The following is a 19,866-nucleotide window of genomic DNA, read 5'->3' on the forward strand; positions in this document are numbered from 1 at the left end:
GAGTGTGTGTCTGTGTGTTCACGTGTCTGAGGGTCATCCTGTCGGATTCCCTGAGCGTCCCCCTTTGTGTCAGCGTGTCTGTCTGGGGACCCTGCGGTCCGTCTCTGAGCGCCCCGGCCCTGCGCGTGCGGAGCGGACGCGGGCTCGGACTACAAGTCCCAGCAGCCTGCGCGGCGCGGCGCGGCGCGGCGGGCGGACGTGGGGCCGCAGTGGTCGGGCGGGGCTTGGCGGCGCTCAGAGCCCGACTGCGGCACCTTCCCCGGCGCGCCAGCTGCCGGGTCCTGCAGGTGCCCCCGGTCTCCCGCCCCGCGTCCCCGCCTCGCGCCCCGCGCCCCGCGTCCCGCGCCCCCGGCCTCCCGCCTCGCGCCCCCGCCGCGGGGCATCGCGACGCCCGGGCCCGGGCCACGGGCCGCAGCGCCGGGGCCGGCGATGAGCGCGAGGAGCCGGCATGAGCGCAGGTGAGTGCGCAGCCCGGGCCGACCGGGAACCAGGTGCGGACCCCGGGCCGCCCGTCGTCGCACCTGCCGTGGGAGCGACGCCCTCACCGCGGGGTCGCGGGCCAGAGGAGTGGCCCCCGGGGGGATCCCCGCCCCTGCCCCCTCCCCCGTCACGAGGAGTCGGCCCCCGGGCCCGTCCCAGAGAGGCCCGGAGCCCGGGGCTGGCGCCGCGCAGAGCCGTCCCCACCCCGCCTTCCTGCAGCCCTGGGAGAGGAACCACCGGCGCTTGTGCAAGAGGGTAATTGGGGGCCCGCGGTGGCGGGGCGCTGGGGAGATGCCCCACTCCCGCTGGACTCCCTTGCGCAGGGACGGATGCCCAGGTCGGGGAAGAGGCTTGGAGGCCACCGCATCCGGGGCCTCTGGGCAGTATTCGTCTTGGCCGAATGAATGAATGCGGTGGGAGAAGCCAGGGCTCCTGAGTCCCTGGGTCAGAGTGTCCTGGGGACAACACGCCACTCCCAATCCCCTGCCTCAGCCCCCCGAGGAAGCCTGTCAGCACCCAGGTCCAAGGACCACACACTCCATGTTGCCCACCCCAGGGTCCCAGGCTCATCCTTCTTAGAGATCTAAATCCTACCCATGCCAGTGGGGCCAATAGACCATGCCTCTCCAGAAGGATCTCATCTCTGTGCAGGTCACTCACACCCCAGGCTTTAGCAAAGGGCCCACCATGGCTTGAGCATCCTCTCTCAGCTGCAGACCCCTCAGTTCAGGTCTCTCCTTCCCCAGCTGCCCCCTCGCTCCCCACCCCCCAAAGTCTGGAATGCACTCAGGGTGAGGGAGGGGAAAGGCTGAGGAAAGATGGCCCCAGACTCTCCAAAGAGCCAAAGAGCGGGGTGCTGCTGGAAGATTGCCCCTGACCCTGCTAGCCGGGCAGAGGAGAAGAGCCCCTGGCCACAGGGAACCACTGCGAAGGAGGAGGACACACTGCCCTGGGCTGCTGCCCGGCCACCAGCAGGAAACCGGGGCTTCCGCAGGAAACGAGACGTTCTCAGATGGCTTTGACTCCAGCCCCCTGCTCTGCACGGCTGGCAGCATTGCCCCCGGGGCAGGAGTCAGGCTGGGTTCAGGTCTAGTCTCGTAGTCTCGGCCACTGATAGCTGTGTGATTTCGGACACGTTAACCTGTTGGCCCCTCCTTTTTTTTTTTTAAAGATTTTATTTTCTTCCTTTTTCTCCCCAAAGCCCCCCAGTACATACTTGTATATTCATCATTGTGGGTCCTTCTAGTTGTGGCATGTGGGATGCTGCCTCAGCATGGTTTGATGAGCAGTGCCATGTCCGCGCCCAGGATTCGAACCAACGAAACCCTGGGCCGCCTGCAGCGGAGCGTGTGAACTTAACCACTCGGCCACGGGGCCAGCCCCTGCGCCTTCTTTTAAATGGGGATCCTAGTTCATACTTATCATGGGGTGGCCATGAAGATGAACCAAGAGGAATGTGTTCCTTCAGACCCACTCATGTCCAGCTTCTCCCTTTCAAGCTGTATGAAGTGTCCTGGGTGGGGCACTTCAGAGCTTTGTTCCTCAGTTTCCCTGACTGTAGAATGGGGATAATAGTAGTCACTCCCTCAGAGGGTTGTGCGTGAAGAGCAGTCGCTTCCATTCAGAAGAGGAGTACACTCATCGTGGAAGTATTCTCATGCCACACGGCCCGCGTGTGCCTGCGCTGGGCTGGCCTGAGCGGTGGTACCCAGAGAGATGAGACACTGCCTGGCCTTCCTGTGCCGTCCCTGAGAAGGCCGAGATGTGCAGAGAGCGAAACCAGCAGATCGCAGCGTTTTGACAGGTGTCCTGCAGGAGGGGCCCTGGGCTTGATCCTGCCAGGAGACTAGACTTTTCCGCAGCTGCGACTTCCTCCTCCTGCTCCTCTCCCTTCTTTCTTCCCAAGGTTGATGTGTGAAATGACAGGTGTGTGAGAGGCACAAGGAAGAACCTCCCAGAGGGAACAGTGTGAGATCCTGGGGGAAGCGAGAAAGCGAGGGTGGCACAAGGTGCTCTGGCAGGGCCCTTCAAGAAGAGGCTCGCTCCTCTGCACCTGCCAGCTGACTAACCCAGAGGCAGGCGATGGACACTGAGACTCCTAGCACCGTGGCTTCCAGGCCCTGTTATGTCCGCGAGATGTGCGGGCGTTCATTCATTCCATAAGTAGTTCCTGAGCTGCAGCCACGTGCCACGAACCGTGAGCAGGATGGGCGATGCCTCATGCGGGCCCGATGTCATGATGGGTATCACTGGATATGGGTGAGGTGGCAGAGAGGACTTTGGAGCAAGACAGGCCCCCTCTAGCTTCGAGACAAGTTGGTGGGCAGACTGCCGCTCCGAGGCTGTTTTCTCATTTGTGAAGTAGAGAAGTTGCAAGATTGTCGCAGGGTGAAATCAGATCAGCACCAGCAAAAGTGAGCCACTTGGGGGTCTCAGGGCTGCCCGGCACGCTGCAGGCGTCTTTGCATCCCCGGCCGAGCTGTTGGCCTGAGGGTCTAAGGTGCGGGGAGAAGCCCTTGAGAGCACACGGGACAGTGACACAGCTGTGGGTTTTCAGACTGGGTGATGGGAAAAGAGAAGGGAGCCTGAGGAATGGCTCAGAGCAGAGCCATACCTCCTTGGCTGGGGAGCCAGGCCCTACCCACGCTTCAGACACTTCAAACACCCCATGTGCCAGCTGCTTCAGTGTTATGATCCTAAGATGGACATGGAAGCCCAGAGAGGCCAAGGCACTCGGCTTATAAAACCCGGCGTGGTTGTAAGAGAGCCGGGAGCACAATTACTGATGGAGACGACAATGACGATGGTGGTGGTGGTGTGGCCATGGTTAGAGCGTGGACCCTGGAGCCAGACTGCCTGGGTCCACATCCCACCGCTTGCTGGCTCTGTGGCCTTTGGGCAACTGCCTTCACTTCTCTGGGCCTCAGTTTCCTAATCTGTAAAATAGAGATAAAAGTACCTGCTTCATAGGGTTGTTGTGAGGAGGCAGTGCCTTGGTGGATGTAAAGCCTTTGAAGGGCGCCTGGCCTCTGTCTGCCTTATAAAATGCCCTATAAACTTCCGCCTCCGAGACGTCCCGAGAACAGCCGCATGGCAGGAGAAACTAGCCGCCCTGGACCCTGTCTCGCGGCAGGCAAGGGCCTCTGGCAAAAAAGACAGGTGGGACTCCAGTAGCAACTGGGGCTGCAGCCTTTTCAAGAGGGACGAGCAAGGGCTATGGCTTGTAGGTGGCCGAGGACCTGCGAAGTCATGAGTGCCTGCTCCTCTGCCCCCCAGGCCAGGAGCCAGAGGAGTTGCCCGGGGCTGCCCCAGAGAGCTGGGGTCTCCTGAGCCCCAGGGAAGAAGGCCCCCCAGCCTCCTGCCCCTCTGGCTGTGAGCCGGTCCCCAATGGTTGGGGGCTCTTCCTGGAGCTCGTGCCTCTTCTGTTTGTTTTCTGAGTCAGCCAAGTGGCGAGTGGCTGGTGGTGTGGCCGGAGGGATTGGCTGTGGGTGGGGCTCAGTCACCCAGCTGAGGAGGCCTCTGGAGGTGCAGGGCAAGCGCCCTGTTCTCTGCAAGGGCCCACAAGAGCCCCCGAAGCACAGGATCTGGCCTCCGACGTCCTGGCTCCCCATTTCCTGGGGCGTCTTTGCGCCTCTCATCCTCAGTTCCTTCCTGAGAGTGCTCTCCTCATGTTGCTAGAAGGTTAAGTGAGCTGATTCGGGGAGAGGCTTCCAGTGACTCTCGTCACTGGGAAGTGCTTAATGGATGCTGGCTGCTCTTATTGTGATCATTACCATAGTGATTATTATCCCCATCGTCATGAGAGGAGATGGAGGCGCTGGTATAGGAGAGGACAGACTCTGCCTGGTCTGATGGGGACACATGGCTGTCCTCAAGGTGTTCCCAGGTGGTGTAGCAGAGGGATTAAAATCCACCCTGGAGTCAGCCTGCCTGGGCCTGCATCCTGGCATTGCCATGTACTTGCTGTGTGATCTTGGGCAAGTTACTTAACCTCTCTGAGCCTCATTTGCTCCTATAAAAAGGGGATAATGATTGTGCTTACGTGGCAGAGTTATTGTGTTGGCCATGTAAAAAGGGCCAGGAGCAGAGCCCACACATAGTGAGCCCTCGGGAAGCGTTGACTATTATGGTTGCTCTTGGGCTCGGGAAGCTCTAGAAGCCCAAGTGTTTGGGGACAGAGCAGCCAAGGGGCTGGGGATGTTGTGACAGTGGCCGCTGCCTGGGACACCCTGGGCTTTTTGGGTGGAAGCTTTTAGGTCAGACCTCTGCCGGGCTCTGGGGCTCTGCTCAGGGAAGGGGAGCGGGCCCAGAACGTCAGCAGCCCGCCCCACACCTGCCCGGCTGTCCCGTCCCCTTAATCACATTTTCCAGAGGCTCTTGTGAAGCATGCAGATGCCCAGCCGCCATTGCTCCGGCAGGTCTGGGGAAGGGCCGCATCTTCATGTCTGACAGATGCTCCAAGAAGCCCAGGACCACAGTTAGAGGAAGCCCAACAGAGGCTGCGCAGGGCGGGAGCAGGGAGCCCCGACCCTCCAGGGCCCCAGCACGCCTCTGCCTGCCTGCCCCGCTGGGCCACGGCCCTCTAGTGGGGGAGGCAAGAGAATAAAGAACTGCTACAGCGGGGCTGCCCGGAGCTATTCCCTGAGCCTCAGTTTACCTATCTGTAAAATGGGGGTGATAGCAGGCCCTTCCTCACAGAGGGTTAAATAAGGAAGCCTGTGAACTGTTCAGCCAGGCCCAGACAGGAGCCACCTCGCTCTTCAGGCCTGGGGGTGTGCTCGGCTCACCCCTCCTCTCCGGCCCACTCTCAGTGGCTGGGTCCCCCCCATTTCACCTTTGGAGGGGGGCTGCCCCTTTGCTGGCTGCCCTCAGGACGGGCCCAACCTCTCTGAGTCCAGACTCGGCTTCTCAGCATCTCCTCACTGCCAGGCCTGTGCTGGGCAGGGGCATTGAACGAGAAGGAGCAGCCGGGACCCCTGCCCTCAGGTGGGGCCCGGATGGAGATGTGGGACACAGGAATCCACTGGCTGGATGTGTGGGTGTTTTAGAAGCTTCGGGTGCTCACCGGGCTGTCCCCCAATTCTGGGCCCAGACCCAGCCAGAAATGGCCAGATGCACAAGGAAACAAGACCCTGAGTGAGAGGCGACAGGACCACCGGGTCACAGAGCCGGGAGGACTCGCCTTACCGGGTTTGTCAGACCAGCTTGTGAATGGCGATGCTTGTTACACTCAAAGAAAGGGGAGAAGGAGGAGCCCCGCGAATGGGCTTTCTCCCCTTGTCTGCAGACAGCAGCCCTCTCGTGGGCAACACGCCGGCCGGCTATGGGACCCTGACGATAGAGACGTCTGTCGATCCCCTCAGCTCCTCAGTTTCATCCGTGGTGCGTGGCAGGGAGGGGCGGGGACACTCCAGGTGGGACTGGTACCCGGCCGCCCCGCCCTCGGTCCCTCCTCCCTCCCTGCCCCTCGCCCACCCGGCCCCTTGCCTGCGTCCACAGAGGCTCAGCGGCTACTGTGGCAGTCCGTGGAGGGTCATTGGCTATCACGCCGTGGTCTGGATGATGGCGGGGATCCCTTTGCTGCTGTTCCGCTGGAAGCCCGTGTGGGGGGTGCGGCTGCGGCTCCAGCCATGCAACCTGGCCCGCGCGGAAACACTCGTCATCGAAATAAGAGACAAAGAGGTGAGGGCCGGGCCCAGCCGGGGCAGCCTGGAGCTGGACAGGGGTGCGGTGGGCCAGGGTTCGGGGTGGAGGACGCCTGGGTGCTCAGCCTGGCCTGGCCGCTGACCTTCTGTGGAACCTTACGCGGGTCGTTCTCCTCTCTGGACCTCAGCTTTCCCATCTGAGCAGTGGGCCAAAGGGGCAGGCGAGGTGCTTCCTGAGGGCAGTCACTTGTTTCCTGGATCCCTGCCTCCTCCAGCAGGGGCTACCTGGCTGTGGGGAGGGGCCGGGGAGGGGCAGGGTCTCTTCCAGGACTGAGTCCACACCTCTGTCTTCCAGGATAGTTCTTGGCAGCTCTACACTGTCCAGGTGCAGACGGAGGCCATCAGTGAAGACAGGTGAGGCAGCCCCATCGTCCCTTCCCAGAAGCCCCTGCTCCCCCGGACCCCCTCCCACGAAGGCTCTGATACTGGGGCAGCTCCCAGAGCTCCACAGTAACCCCCACACCCTCCCCAGCCTGGAGCTGCCCCCCCAGGCCCAGGCAGAGGACAGCCGGAGCCAGGCGGCTGTGGGGGCAGTACCAGAGGGCGCATGGAAGGACACCGCCCAGCTCCACAGGAACGAAGAGGCGGTGAGTGGACGGCTGGGTTCTGGACAGGTCCTTGCCCCTCTCTGGGCCTCAGTTTCACACTCTGTACCACGAGGGGGTGGACCCCATATGCTCCAGGCACATTTGGTTCTCTTGTCCCCACCGTCCGGGGTGCTGGGTGACCTTTACACTTCCCAGCCTCTCCCGCCTCCATCCCTGGGCCCCGGCCCTGGCCCTGCCTGCCCCACCCTCCCCTGCCGTCCCTGCCCCTGCCGGGCGGCCTCCAGCCCAGCCTCTCCTCTCCCCCAGCAGCGGATGCTGCGTTACTACCTGTTTCAGGGCCGCCGCTACGTCTGGATCGAGACCCAGCAGGCCTTCTGCCAAGTCAGGTAGGGGTCCGGGCCGGCGCCGTCACCCCACCTCCCGCCGGTGCTGGGGCGGGCGGAAGGGGTGGCCCCACCGGGCTCCCCTCTCAGCTCTGTGCCTCAGCCCCCTGTGCCTGTGGGCAAGCCACTGAGCCTCTCCGGGCCGCGGGGTCTCTGTAAATAGGAAGGGAATCCCTGCCTCCCCGGCTTATTTTGAGGGTGAAGTGTCCAAGCTTCGTGTCAGGCTCAGCACAGCTCTGGCCGAGTGGTAACGCCGCTGTGAATCAGACCATAGGCTCTGGCCTCGGACCATCTTTTTGGGGTCCTGTCCCTGCCCTGCCACCTGCTAAGCGTTTCATAAATATGAGCTCATGACACATTTTAGTTTGAGCCCCAAGAAGCAGACCCCAAGACAAGGATTCAAGGGGAGATGGTGTGGAAGGTGGTCCCAGGAAACACTGGGGAAGTGAGGCAGGGAGAGGAAGGCAGCCAGTGGGGGTGTCAGGGCACCTGGCGCTCAGCCCCCTTGGGGATCTCCCTGAGCAATTGTAGAGCCCGCACCTTGGGGCGCCCTCACCAGGGAGTGCGGAGGCCAGGGCACCTGTCCATACCTGCCTACCACTGTTGGTTGCGGGCTGCTCCCGGGGACTCGAGCTTCCGCGCTGCCGGCCTTCCTGGCTCTTGGGCAGAGCGCGCTCACCCAGCCAGGAGAAGCCCCCTGCTAGAGCCAGGTGTTGGCCGTAAGCTGTGGCATCGTGCACAGATGAGTGCCAAGGGGCCGTGGGGGTGGCACCAGCAGCCTCGGCTGCGTAAGAAGGGCAAAAAGTCGCTGACTTGTTTGTGGCTTAGTGGGTGCTGGGCACCGCCATGCACTTTGTGGGCCTGTCTCCTTCCATCCACTGAGTCCTGCAAGGCAGGGGCTGTCCCCACCCCGATTCTGCAGATGAGGAAACGGGCACAGACAGGTTAGGTGACTTCCCTGAGGCATCACCATTGTAAACAGCACTCGGAGTCACTAGATAATAGCTGCTGTTGTCACTGTGAATATTATCATCACTCATTGTTCTCCTTCCTCCGTAAAATAACTGGTTTGGAGCCCAGTCAGAGGAACAAAAGGAGAAAGTTAAGCCCAGAGTCAGTGAGGGTCCTGCTTTCTCCCGGGAGCTCAGTAGCGGAAGTGGCCCAGAAGGGGTGAGGGAACCAGAGCTCAGGCCTCGTCACCCACATGCGGCCCCGCCCTCCCCAGCCTGCTGGACCACGGCCGCACCTGTGATGACATCCACCACTCCCGCTCCGGCCTCGGCCCCCATGACCAAACCGTGAGGTGGGTGCCGCCCTGGACCGAGATGTCCTGGGAGCTGGGGACCCCCATCTTGCCCCTCCAGGAGTGGCCTTCTTCCAGTCACCTGCCTTCTCTGGGCCTCAGTTTCCCCAGCTGTAAAGTGGGGAGCTCTGTCACCCCTGAGAGTCCAGCTGTCACAACCCCCTCCCCCTGATGGCTCTGTCACTCCTCTTACAGGAAGACCATCTACGGCCCCAACGTGATCAGCGTACCAGTCAAGTCCTATCCGCAGCTGCTGGTGGATGAGGTAGGGCTGTCCCTGGGCCTCACCCCAGCTCTGGCCTGGGTGGGCTGTGTGACCTTGGCCAGGGGCTTGCCTTTTCTGGGCCACTCTACAGTGGCAGACTGGACCAGCTGTCCTGTTCTCCGTAGTGGAGCGTCATCTCAGACCCAGCCCAGTCATCTGAGGGGGTGGAGTTGAAGGTTCTGGTCCAGGCTGGGCTGGGGATTGGAGGCCAAGTGGCACACCCACGCGGCCTGGGCTCCCACTGCGGGCCTGGAGCCAAGCTCCAGAGGCCGGGTCCTTTCTGTGCATTACATACTTTCATTCTGCAGATAGCCCCGTGAGTAGGGATACTGTTCACGCACGAGGAACCCGAGCTTCAGAGGGGGGACGTGGCACGCCCAAGGTCACACAGGGACGAGGTGAAGCCAGTGACCGGGGCAGTGACATCTAGAGCACATGGCCCACACCCCAGGCCTCTGAGCCGGGGCAGACGCCCATGAAGGGAGAGGTCTTGGAGGCCAGTCCGCCTCTTGGGAGCTGTGTGGTTTTAGGCAAGTGACTTAACGCTTCTGTGCCTCAGTTTCTTCGCCTGTAAAATGGAGCTGATGGTAGCATCCACCTTGTGGATCGTCATCATCATTGTCTGACACTCAGGTGAAGAGCTTAGGAGGCCCTGACGTGCCCCTGTCTCTTCAGAGCCAAGAGGCTGGCGGCTCAAGGGACGTCTGGATGGGATGACCAGGAGAAAGGCCTGGCTTTAGTCCTTTGGCGGCTGCCGGGCCCTCTGCTCCTGTGGGCACGGGAGGCCTGGCCTGTGGCTGGGCTGCCCTGGGCACACGGCCCTGATGCTGCCTCCCGCCCCTCCCCCGCAGGCACTGACCCCCTACTATGGCTTCCAGGCCTTCAGCATCGGGCTGTGGCTGGCCGACCACTACTACTGGTACGCCCTGTGCATCCTCCTCATCTCCACCGTCTCCATCTGTCTGTCGCTGTACAAGACCAGAAAGGTAGGTGGTGGGAAGTGGACGGGGCAGGGCAGGGAAGTCCCCGAGGGGGCCTCCGTCCACCCACTGCCCGCTTGTCCCCCTGCCCACAGCAAAGCCAGACCCTGAGGGACATGGTCAAGCTGTCCGTGCGGGTGTGCGTGTGCCGGCCTGGGGGAGGTGAGAGCCGCGAAGGGAGGGAGGCGGGGGGCGGTGGCCAGGCCGGGCCATGCTGAGGCTCCCCTTGCCCGCAGAGGAGGAGTGGGTCGACTCCAGCGAGCTGGTGCCTGGAGACTGCCTGGTGCTGCCCCGGGAGGGCGGGCTGGTGCCCTGCGATGCCGCCCTGGTGGCTGGCGAGTGCATGGTCAACGAGAGCTCCCTGACAGGTCAGCCCCGCCCGCAGCCCCCTGCGCTTGCCTCCCTGCCGCCCACCCGCTCTGCCTGGCTTGCACCAGCACTTTGAGTTGGAGTTTTCTTTTCCTTTCTCTCAGGTAACACTCCTGGCTTCAGCGCTTGCTAATCCTCCACCCCTCAGACTCAGTAGGAGATGCTCCTCTGCCAGGCGGCCTGCTCAGGGCTGCGCGGAGGTTAAGCCCCCTGGTGTCAGTACCTTCATTGCTTTGAATTGTAAAAGTAACAGAGCTTGTTAGAAGATAATTCCGAAGGAGGAGGTCTTCCCCAGTGCCCCCTACTGTGCGCATGCGTGCACACACACACTCTGTCTGGCTCCCCTGAGAGACGGTTCCTGGTAGCTGGCTGGCACACGTCCCTCCAGGATTGTCTCACTGTGTCTTTGTGTCTTCTGCTCCCTCTGAGCCTCGGTGTCCCTCTCTGTCAAACGCGGGCACTGAGCTCTCACATATGGTTACAAGAATTAAATGAGACCTTATGAAACAAGTCTGTGCAGAACGCTTGGTTTTGTTGGTGGGAGGGAGTGGCACGGAGGCCCCTGTGGGCCTCACACCGCGTCCCTCCCAGGGGAGAGCGTTCCAGTGCTGAAGACGGCCCTGCCGGAGGGGCCGGGGCCCTACTGCCCAGAGACCCACCGGCGGCACACACTCTTCTGCGGGACCCTCGTCTTGCAGGCCCGCGCCTTTGTAGGACCCCAAGTCCTGGCGGTGGTGACCCGGACAGGTGGGAGTCGGGGAAGCGGGGAGGGGTGCTGTGCCCAGCACCTAGAGGAAAGGGGATGCGGGGTGGGGCCGGGCGGGGCCATCTCTGCCTTGCCCCGCTGTGAGACTTTGGGCGAGTCCCACCCCAGACCGGGGTAGGCTGGAGGGGGCAGGGATGGGGCGAGCAGGAAGGAGCCCACCCCTTGGGAGGGAGCAGCACTGCACAACTCCAGCAGGTTCTTGCCACATGGGAATGGGACCCAGGGTCACCAGATCTGACTTTTTCAGCAAAAGCCACATATCTGGATTTTAAGTGAAAGCACCCAATTTGCAGATGCTATCCACTAATTCAGTTTTTACCAAACCCAATGAGGGCTGGGCAAGGCCTAGAGGCCATCTTGCATGACCCCAAACTGGCGATTGCTAACCCCGGGAGCATGATGTCTTACAACTCCAGAGGTGCGGGTGGGGTAGGGCTTGGGGAGACCATCCTGACCCTTGGCTTCCCCTGCCTCAGTTTCCCCATCTCCTCCCAGGGTTCTGCACGGCTAAGGGGGGCCTGGTGAGCTCCATCTTGCATCCCCGGCCCATCAACTTCAAGTTCTACAAACACAGCATGAAGTTTCTGGCTGCCCTCTCTGTCCTGGGTGAGTGTCGCCCTGCACTCCACTCTGCCAGTGGCTCCTGGGGCCCCATGCCAAATCCCGCTGAGTCCCTTGCTGTCCCCTCAGCTTTCTTCGGCACCATCTACAGCATCTTCATCCTACACCGCAACCAGGTAAGCCTTGGGGGCCGGGTGGAGGCCGCCAGGGAGGTCCAGGGCCCACCCAGCCTGGCCTTGGCATTCATGGGGCCTCCTGCCAGGTGCCTCTGCATGAGATTGTGATCCGGGCTCTGGACCTGGTGACAGTGGTGGTGCCGCCCGCCCTGCCGGCCGCCATGACTGTGTGCACGCTGTACGCCCAGAGCCGGCTACGGAGCCAGGGCATCTTCTGCATCCACCCGCTGCGCATCAACCTGGGTGGCAAGCTCCGGCTGGTGTGTTTCGACAAGGTGGGGACCACAGGGTGTGGCTGGCTCAGGGCTGGGGGGCAGGGGCACCATGGCCAGGCCTCCACACCTGCATTCTTGATTCAGCAGTGTTGATCGAGGGCCTGCTGGGTGCCAGGTCCCGTCCTGGAGTGGAAAGAGTCAGAGGAACCCCCCACCAGCTCCCGTCCGTGTCAAGTTCATGGTCTGGGAGATGAGATGTCTTAAATCATTTATTCATTTGTTTGAGAACCACTGAGGGCCTACTGTGTGCCCAGTGCTGCTCTTAACACAGTAGTGCCCCACACAGAGATGTCCCCTGACCAGAATGTAAGACCTGGGGAGCACAGAGAGCCACAGGTGGCGATGGGTTTTAGGAAGGAAGCTAGTGGGATACATGACAGATGGTTCGTGGGGGTCCCCTCTTAGAGGGAGGGCAGTCCTGGAAGGCCCCTCTGAGCAGGTCCCTGGGTGACGTCAGGGAGCGGTGGGCCACACTGAGACGTGGGGAGGGCCAGCGGGGTGGAGGGGAACAAGCAGCGTGGCTTGTGGCTCCTTGGAGGAGCAGACTGTGTGCCTGGGGCCTGGGGAGCAGTGGGGAGGAGGGGCAGGACGAGCCGCACAGGGCCCTGATCGGGCAGAGGCTGGCGGGCTCTGGTGAGGAGTGTGGACATTACTCTGAGGGCACTGGGGGCCACGGAGAGTTTTTTAACTGAAAGGGTGGGGCGTGATCAGATTCAGAGAGCTCCCAGGCCAGCAAAGGAGCCGGGTGTGTAACTGGGCGGTTGGGATACAGTGTGGGAAATGCAGGCGTTCGTTCACTCCTGCATTCATTCACTCAGTCATTCAGTAAGTACACTGAGCACTGTGCGTGGCCAGGCCGTCTTCCTGGTGCCACAGTGAACAAATGGAGGGGAAGCAAAGAGGCCGAGGGTGGGAGCCCAAAGCCAGGACCACCTGGCCCAGCTGTAGGGTTAAAGGAGAACACTTCCTGGCGAAAGTGATGCCAGCCAAAGGAAGAGTGGGGGTTGGGGAGGGCGACCCTGGCAGGGGGACCCACATGTGCGAGGGTCTGGAGGCAAGAGAGGGCCTCTTCTGACTCCAGCTCTGGCTCCTGGGGTTCCCAGGGGACCCGCCTGGCCTGACGTGTGTGCACCCAACTCAGCAGGGCGCGGCTCACCCCGGACTCATCCCTGGCCCGCCCCCTTGTCCCCTGCAGACAGGCACCCTCACTGAGGACAGCTTGGATGTGATGGGGGTGGTGCCCCTGAAGGGGCAGGCGTTCCTGCCCCTGGTCCCAGAGCCCCACCGCCTGCCCACGGGCCCCCTGCTCCGAGCACTGGCCACCTGCCATGCCCTCAGCCGGCTCCAGGACACCCCAGTGGGCGACCCCATGGACCTCAAGATGGTGGAATCTACTGGCTGGGTGAGGAGGCCGAGCAGGTCAGCCGCCTGCCTCTGGGCAGCAGGGCCCTGACTTCATCCTAGGATGTCCAGGGTGGTTTCTGTCATGCCCACCGTCAGCAATAACGTTGGCCAGGGCCACGTGCTGAGCATCTACTGTGTGCCAGCACTCGGCTGCACATCCCTGGCCTCACGTTCTCCTCCCCATAGCCCAGGAAGGAAGCTTAAAACCTGCTTCACAGGGAGGAAACAGGCTGCGGGAGGTGGACTAACTTGCCCACGCAGCTTGTAAGTGGCAAAGCCAGAGTTTGATCTTGGGTCCACCCGACTCCAAAGCCCGTGTTCTGGCCTTTTGTTCGATCTGGTCTCCCAGGAACGAAGTCTTCCATGAGTCTCACTTGAGTCTCTCCTGCTGCCTCTCTCCATGGGCCAAGGATTGGCTGCCCCAGGCCCAGCCGGCACCAGCCCCTCGGAGGCCAACCTTCTTTGCCTGCCTCCCAGGTCCTGGAGGAGGGGCCAGCTGCAGACTCGGTGTCTGGGACCCAGGTCTTGGCGGTAATGAGACCCCCGCTTCGGGAGCCCCAGCTGCAGGGCACGGTGAGCTTAAGGTGTGCCTGGGGGTGTGGGGTGGGAGGAGTGGGCTTCACAGGCCAGCCCCTCAGCTGCCCCTCTAACCTGCAGGAGGAGCCCCCAGTGCCGCTCAGCATCCTCGGCCGCTTTCCCTTCTCGTCAGCCCTGCAGCGCATGAACGTGGTAGTGGCCTGGCCGGGGGCCGCTCAGCCCGAGGCCTACGTCAAAGGCTCCCCGGAGCTGGTGGCGGGCCTCTGCAACCCCGCCACAGGTGAAGGGGGGGCCCCAGAGTCTGCTGGTCAGCACTGGCACAGAATGGGGTGGGAACCCAGCCCCTGCCCCCACCTCATCCCACTGACACCTGCCTCTCCCTGGCAGTGCCCACCGACTTCGCCCAGATGCTGCAGAGCTACACAGCTGCCGGCTACCGCGTGGTGGCCCTCGCTAGCAAGCCACTGCCCATCGCACCCAGCCTGGAAGCAGCTCAGCAACTGACGAGGTGGGCCCGTCCACTGTCCCCACCCAGAGGCTGAGCCGCAGGCCCAGGCATGGGCAGACGGAGGCCCTCATGCAGGCAGAGCCCGGGGAAGATGCCCTGGCCACTGCCTGACCTCTGACCTCGTTCTGCCCACCCGCCAGGGATACCGTGGAGCAGGATCTGAGCCTTCTGGGGCTGCTGGTCATGAGGAACCTGCTCAAGCCACAGACGACACCTGTTATCCAGGCTCTGCGGAGGACCCGCATCCGCACCGTCATGGTGACAGGTGCCAGCAGGGCCTGGGTTGGGAGGGCAGAATCTGGGCAAACCGTCCAGGGCAGAGAGAAGGATACCCAGCAGCCCTTCCTGGGGCCTCTCCTTGGGCCCCTGCTTCAGGCCAGGTCCTCTTCAGACATTCACGGATCTCCACACCATGCCTCCCAAGTGGTACTGGTCGCCTCGTTTGACAGATGAGGAAGGCGAGACTCGGAGGCGTACAGTCACTTCCAAAGAGCCCTCAGTGGCATCGGACAGCCTGGGTACCAGCTCAGCGACTCACCTGCTGGGTGACCTCCCTAAGTTCCAGTTTCCACCTTTGAGGAATAGGGGCAATTATGTCAGCCTCAAAAGTTGTGACAATTTCATGGAGCAAGAAAAGAAAGATTCTAGCCAGGGTGACATGGAGGAGGTCAGGAGGTGTCCTTGTCCTCCCGGCCCTCCCCCCCACATGCTTTGCATTGATGTCTCACAGCACTGAGCAGCACGTGTGGAACTCAAACCCAGGCCCGTTTCTCCTAAGACCTTCAATGCCTAATTTTGTGAACAGGAAAGCCGAGGTTCAGAGATGTTGATAACCTGCCTGAGCTCACTTAGCCAGTCATGGCGGGTGGATTCTGTCCAGCCTCAGTTTCCCGTCTATAAGTGTCAGGGGAGGATGGCCCCCTTGGATAGCAGCTGGACCCTGACCTTGCCCCAACCTCCCCAGGGGACAACCTGCAGACAGCGGTCACTGTGGCCCGGGGCTGTGGCATGGTGGGCCCCCAGGAGCGTCTGGTCATTGTCCACGCCAACCCCCCTGAGCGAGGCCAGCCCGCCTCCCTCGAGCTCCTACCAGTGGAACCCTCCACAGCCGAGAATGGGGCTAAGGTGAGGCTGACCCAGAGTTCCAGCCACACACCCCACTGGTGACCCCACCCCCATGTCCCCTGACCCAGGCCCCAGCTTTCCAGGGTGGGCAGGGGGAGCTGAGCCGAGCTTCCCGGGCCCCCAGGATCCTGACCAGGCCGCAAGCTACATCGTGGAGCCAGACCCCCGATCCAGCCACCTGGCCCTCAGCGGGTCCACCTTTGGTGTCCTTATGAAGCACTTCCCCAGGCTGCTGCCCAAGGTAGGGCTGTCCCCAAGCCTCCCTGGTCAGCCCCTGCCTCCGCCTGCTCTGCTCCCTCTTGGCTCTCCCAGCCCCACCCTGTGGCCGCCTCAGCTCCTCCCCTGTGCTCCCAGGTCCTGGTCCAGGGCACCGTCTTTGCCCGAATGGCCCCTGAGCAGAAGACAGAGCTGGTGTGCGAGCTGCAGAAGCTTCAGTAAGTGCATGTGGGTGAGCGGCCTGTGGGGGACAAGCTGGTCCCTAAGGCCCTGCCTCCCACCTCAGGTATTAGAGAGCTGTCAGCCTCACAGGGAACCCCAGCAGCCTCTCTAGATCTGTCAGGCTCAAAGTAGTCATTGCACCCACTCAGCCACCATGCGTACCAGGCACTCTGTGGGCAGTGGGGATCTGGCCATCCCTGGTTCTGCCAGCAGGCCCGTGAGGCAGGCGGGGTCATTTCACAGATGGGGAGGTGCCTCGCAGGCTCAGCGCCAGCGTGTGAGCACAGGCCACGCCCGCCCATCCCTCTCTGTCAGGTACTGCGTGGGCATGTGTGGGGATGGTGCCAACGACTGTGGGGCCCTGAAGGCGGCCGACGTGGGCATCTCACTCTCCCAGGCCGAGGCCTCCGTGGTCTCGTCCTTCACCTCCAGTGTGGCCAGCATCGAGTGTGTGCCCATGGTCATCAGGTGAGATGGGCAGCGGGCTGGCGGGCAGGGATTCAGCAGGGCCCGTCAGCCAGTCTGGGCCCCCTGACACCCCAAGCCTGCTCTCCAGGGAGGGCCGCTGTTCGCTCGACACGTCCTTCAGCGTCTTCAAGTACATGGCCCTGTACAGCCTGACCCAGTTCATCTCCGTCCTGCTTCTCTACACGGTGAGTGTCTGCAGGGGCGGAGAGCAGGCCCCGTGCCCGGCCAGGGCAAGGGCATCCAGCAGTGTGGCTAGGGACCCGGCAGGTTCAGGAATAGCTGGTGCGGCCTCAAAGCCTGCTCTGCCACGTGCTGAGCACAGAGCCTGGTGCACAGTAGGTCCTCAGAAACGGGAGCAGCTGTCCTTCGGGAGCTCCCTGTCTGCAGGGGAGACTGAGGCAGAGCCTGGGTGGGGGTGAAGGAGGTGGTGGCATGAGTGGGATAGAGCCCAGGCCTGTGCCCCGCTCCCACGGGTCCACCCACTTCCCCACTTGCCTTCCCGGGCCTTGGCTGGCCTCCCACATCCTACTCAGAGGGCGTCTCCCCTGCCTGCTCTGAGCATGTGCTTCTCGCCCCTGCTGAACGCAGACAACGCTGTGGGGCAGTGCAGATCTTGTCCCTGTGAATCCAGGTGTTTCCTGAGGGCAGGAGCTGTGTGTCCCCTGTAACTGAGGGCTCCACACGGCAGAACCTATGCCTCCCCTTCAGGCTGGGGGTGCCCTGCGGGTACAGGGAAGCTGCCCCAGCAGATTTTGGGCTCCCAGGGTCAGCTCAGAGTGGGAGAGGGGCTCCCTGAAGGCAGTGCAGTGTCTCTTCCCTCAGACTGGGGCTTCCCCAGGGGCAGGAGGCTGCTGCCCCCACCATCAGCTTGGAGGGCAAGGATACCTTCCCCATCGGACCCTAACAGGCAGGACTGGTACCTCCCCTGTCAGACGAGGGGCTGCCCTGGGGCTGGGGCTGGGCTAAGCCACATCTCAGGTTCCCCTCTGCCCTCTGCCCCCTGCCTGCAGATCAACACCAACCTGGGCGACCTGCAGTTCCTGACCATCGACCTGGTCATCACCACCACGGTGGCAGTGCTCATGAGCCGTACAGGGCCAGCGCTGGAGCTGGGGCGGGCGCGGCCGCCGGGGGCACTTCTCAGCGTGCCCGTGCTGGGCAGCCTGCTGCTGCAGGTGGCCCTGGTGGCCAGTGTGCAGCTGGGGGGCTACTTCCTGACCGTAGCCCAGCCCTGGTGAGGAGGAAGCACACCCCCAAATCCCAGCCCGCCCCGTCCTCTCCACGCTCGTTCCCTGACCCCCGATCCCCGTGCCCCCAGGTTCGTGCCACTGAACAGGACAGTGCCCGCGCCGGACAACCTGCCCAACTATGAGAACACAGTGGTCTTCTCTCTGTCCAGCTTCCAGTACCTCATCCTGGCCGCGGCCGTGTCCAAGGGGGCGCCCTTCCGCCGGCCGATCTACACCAACGGTGCTGCCGCGTAGTGGGGCTGGTGCGGGTGGAGGGAGGCTGGGGGCTGGTGCGGCACGTGTGTGTGTGTGTTCAGGGGCTCCCTGGCCTGACGGAGTCCTCCGCCCCCAGTGCCCTTCCTGGTGGCCCTGGCGCTCTTGAGCTCCATCCTGGTGGGCCTCCTCCTGGTCCCCGGCCTCCTGCAGGGGCCGCTGGCACTGAGGGACATTGCCGACACCTGCTTCAAGCTGCTGCTGCTGGCCCTGGTCGCCTTCAACTTCGTGGGGGCCTTCATGCTGGAGGTGGGGCTCGCCCCAGGTCGGGACTGGAGGGGGGCTCTGGGGGTGGGCCTCGGCCACAGCTGTCCCTTCGCACCCTCCCTGTCCTCTGCAGAGCGTGCTGGACCAGTGCCTCCCGGGCTGCCTGCTGCGGCTCCGGCCCAAACGGGCCTCCAAGAAGCGCTTCAAGCAGCTGGAGCGGGAGCTGGCTGAGCAGCCGTGGCCGCCGCCCGGGCCCGGGAGGTAATGCAGGCCCCATCCGGCATGCTGGATGCTGGATCTCCCTGCCTCTGAGCCACCGACTGGGACCCGTCTCCAGAGACACCACCGCCGTCACTCCTGCAGCCCCGAGGTTGGCGGTTGTCACACTCCTGTCCCACATCTGCCCGGCCCAGCCTTCCCTGCCCCCACCTGGGGAAATGCTAACTAGTGTGGTCCCCCACCTCGGACCATCCCACACAGCGACGGCAGCCACCAACCCCCTCAGCGCTGCTGTCAGTGTAGCTAATAAAGTCATGATATTTTCCTGGCTCCAACGCGCCTGTCTCCTACCTGGCACCACGGACCCGGGTGCCTGGCTGGCAGCCCCTGGCATGTGTCTGCTCCCGGCACCCCCTGACTTCTCAGATCACGCTGCACAACTCCCCCCGGCCTCCGTTTCCTCATCCGACGGTAAGGATGTTTCCGGGTGAGATGTGCCTGGCGCTCTGTGAAGCATTTTATGTGCATCGTCAAGTCATGCCCACACCAGCAGAGAACTCTCCCCAGTTTACACATAAGGAAACCGAGGCTTAGACGCTACTGCACACGTAGTCAGAGGCGGGCCCGGATCACTTTGACTTTAGTGGCCACACCCTCAACCTTCTGCCCTCCTGCAGGGGCAGGAAGAGAATGCACTTGGCTCCACAAGTGGCCCTGAGTGCCATTGCCCGGGAGCCCCTTAACCGGGGCGCTTCCCTTCCCTCCTCCCCGGACTCCCCACATCCTGGGACATGTCTGTGGTCCAGTTCCTCCCTCAGATGATAATCCAGGCCCTGAGCCCACATCTCCCAGACAGGACCACGTGCACTGTCTCCCGGGGAAGGGTGGGTGCTTCTGACCTCACCCGGCCACTGGGACACTGGCCTGGGTCCACTGAAGACAACTCGGCCATCTGGCCCATCTGTGCTGGGCAGAGGAGCCCGGAAAGAAAAGCTGTTTCCTGCCCTCCAAGAACCCCCACCAAGCTCATTACTGGAAACCGTGGTGCCATCCCCAGGCCTGCCCTAGAAGGAGCCCCCTAAATGTTGAATCAACAGGCGAAGGGATGTGGGGTGTGGAAAGGTAACTGGTAATGTCAGGCACATCGCAGACCTCCTGCTCTGGGCGCTGAGTCATCACCAGCAACGGCTCAGGGGGGGCCGGAGGACACAGGGAGAGGCCTGGGCTCACGTCACTCTGCTGCCCTTCGCCTGTTTGTTGTTCATGCGTTAATCGAGCAGTCATGTGCCAGCACAGAGGTGACAGCACTGAACAAAAACTCGGCCTCTGCCTGTGGGCGGTTTATCACCTGGCCCGAGAGGCGGGCAGGGAGGGAGCAAGTCTCCAAGGACATTGGAAGAAGAGCTCCCGCACTCACCGCCCCCTCCCCGAAGAGCTGCCCCCTCTGCTTGGGTCCTTAGGGGCAGTGGATAGAAACAGCAGGGAGGGGCTGGGAGCCAGAACTAGAGTAGGCAGCGTCAGAGCCTCAGTTTCTCCCTTTGTCAAGTGTAGGGGACAGCATTTCCGCCAGGCAGTTTCCTCTCCTACCCTCCTGGGATTGTGTCTGGCAGCAGCGAGGGGCTGAGGGAGGGCACAGAGGGCTGGGCT

At 62.6% G+C, this 19,866-nt stretch overlaps 1 protein-coding gene across 10 annotated transcripts; it reads left to right on the forward strand.

Annotated features, from left to right (window-relative positions):
- Positions 1-208: 208 nt before the first annotated feature.
- ATP13A2 (ATPase cation transporting 13A2) lies at positions 209-18,549 on the forward strand. 10 transcript variants are annotated; one of them, XM_046662708.1, is made up of 29 exons: positions 209-458; positions 5,768-5,862; positions 5,980-6,162; positions 6,481-6,539; positions 6,658-6,772; positions 7,040-7,119; positions 8,342-8,419; positions 8,615-8,684; positions 9,536-9,670; positions 9,760-9,826; positions 9,901-10,032; positions 10,625-10,780; positions 11,295-11,405; positions 11,490-11,536; positions 11,623-11,811; positions 13,007-13,230; positions 13,626-13,788; positions 13,873-14,032; positions 14,140-14,260; positions 14,401-14,525; positions 15,225-15,385; positions 15,510-15,626; positions 15,740-15,819; positions 16,139-16,291; positions 16,380-16,476; positions 17,302-17,525; positions 17,610-17,761; positions 17,873-18,042; positions 18,134-18,549. In XM_046662708.1, exons 1-29 carry the CDS (start codon positions 449-451, stop codon positions 18,263-18,265), a joined length of 3,606 nt encoding a protein of 1,201 aa, XP_046518664.1. In that variant the 5' UTR covers positions 209-448; the 3' UTR covers positions 18,266-18,549. The 10 variants fall into 10 exon arrangements, with proteins under 10 accessions (XP_046518664.1, XP_046518670.1, XP_046518666.1 ...); XM_046662714.1 differs by having other exon boundaries at positions 13,007-13,213; positions 13,693-13,788; XM_046662710.1 differs by having other exon boundaries at positions 9,563-9,670.
- The last annotated feature ends 1,317 nt before the right edge of the window (positions 18,550-19,866 follow it).

This window comes from Equus quagga, chromosome 5 (assembly GCF_021613505.1).
Source record: "Equus quagga isolate Etosha38 chromosome 5, UCLA_HA_Equagga_1.0, whole genome shotgun sequence".
NCBI classification, from domain to species: domain Eukaryota; kingdom Metazoa; phylum Chordata; class Mammalia; order Perissodactyla; family Equidae; genus Equus; species Equus quagga.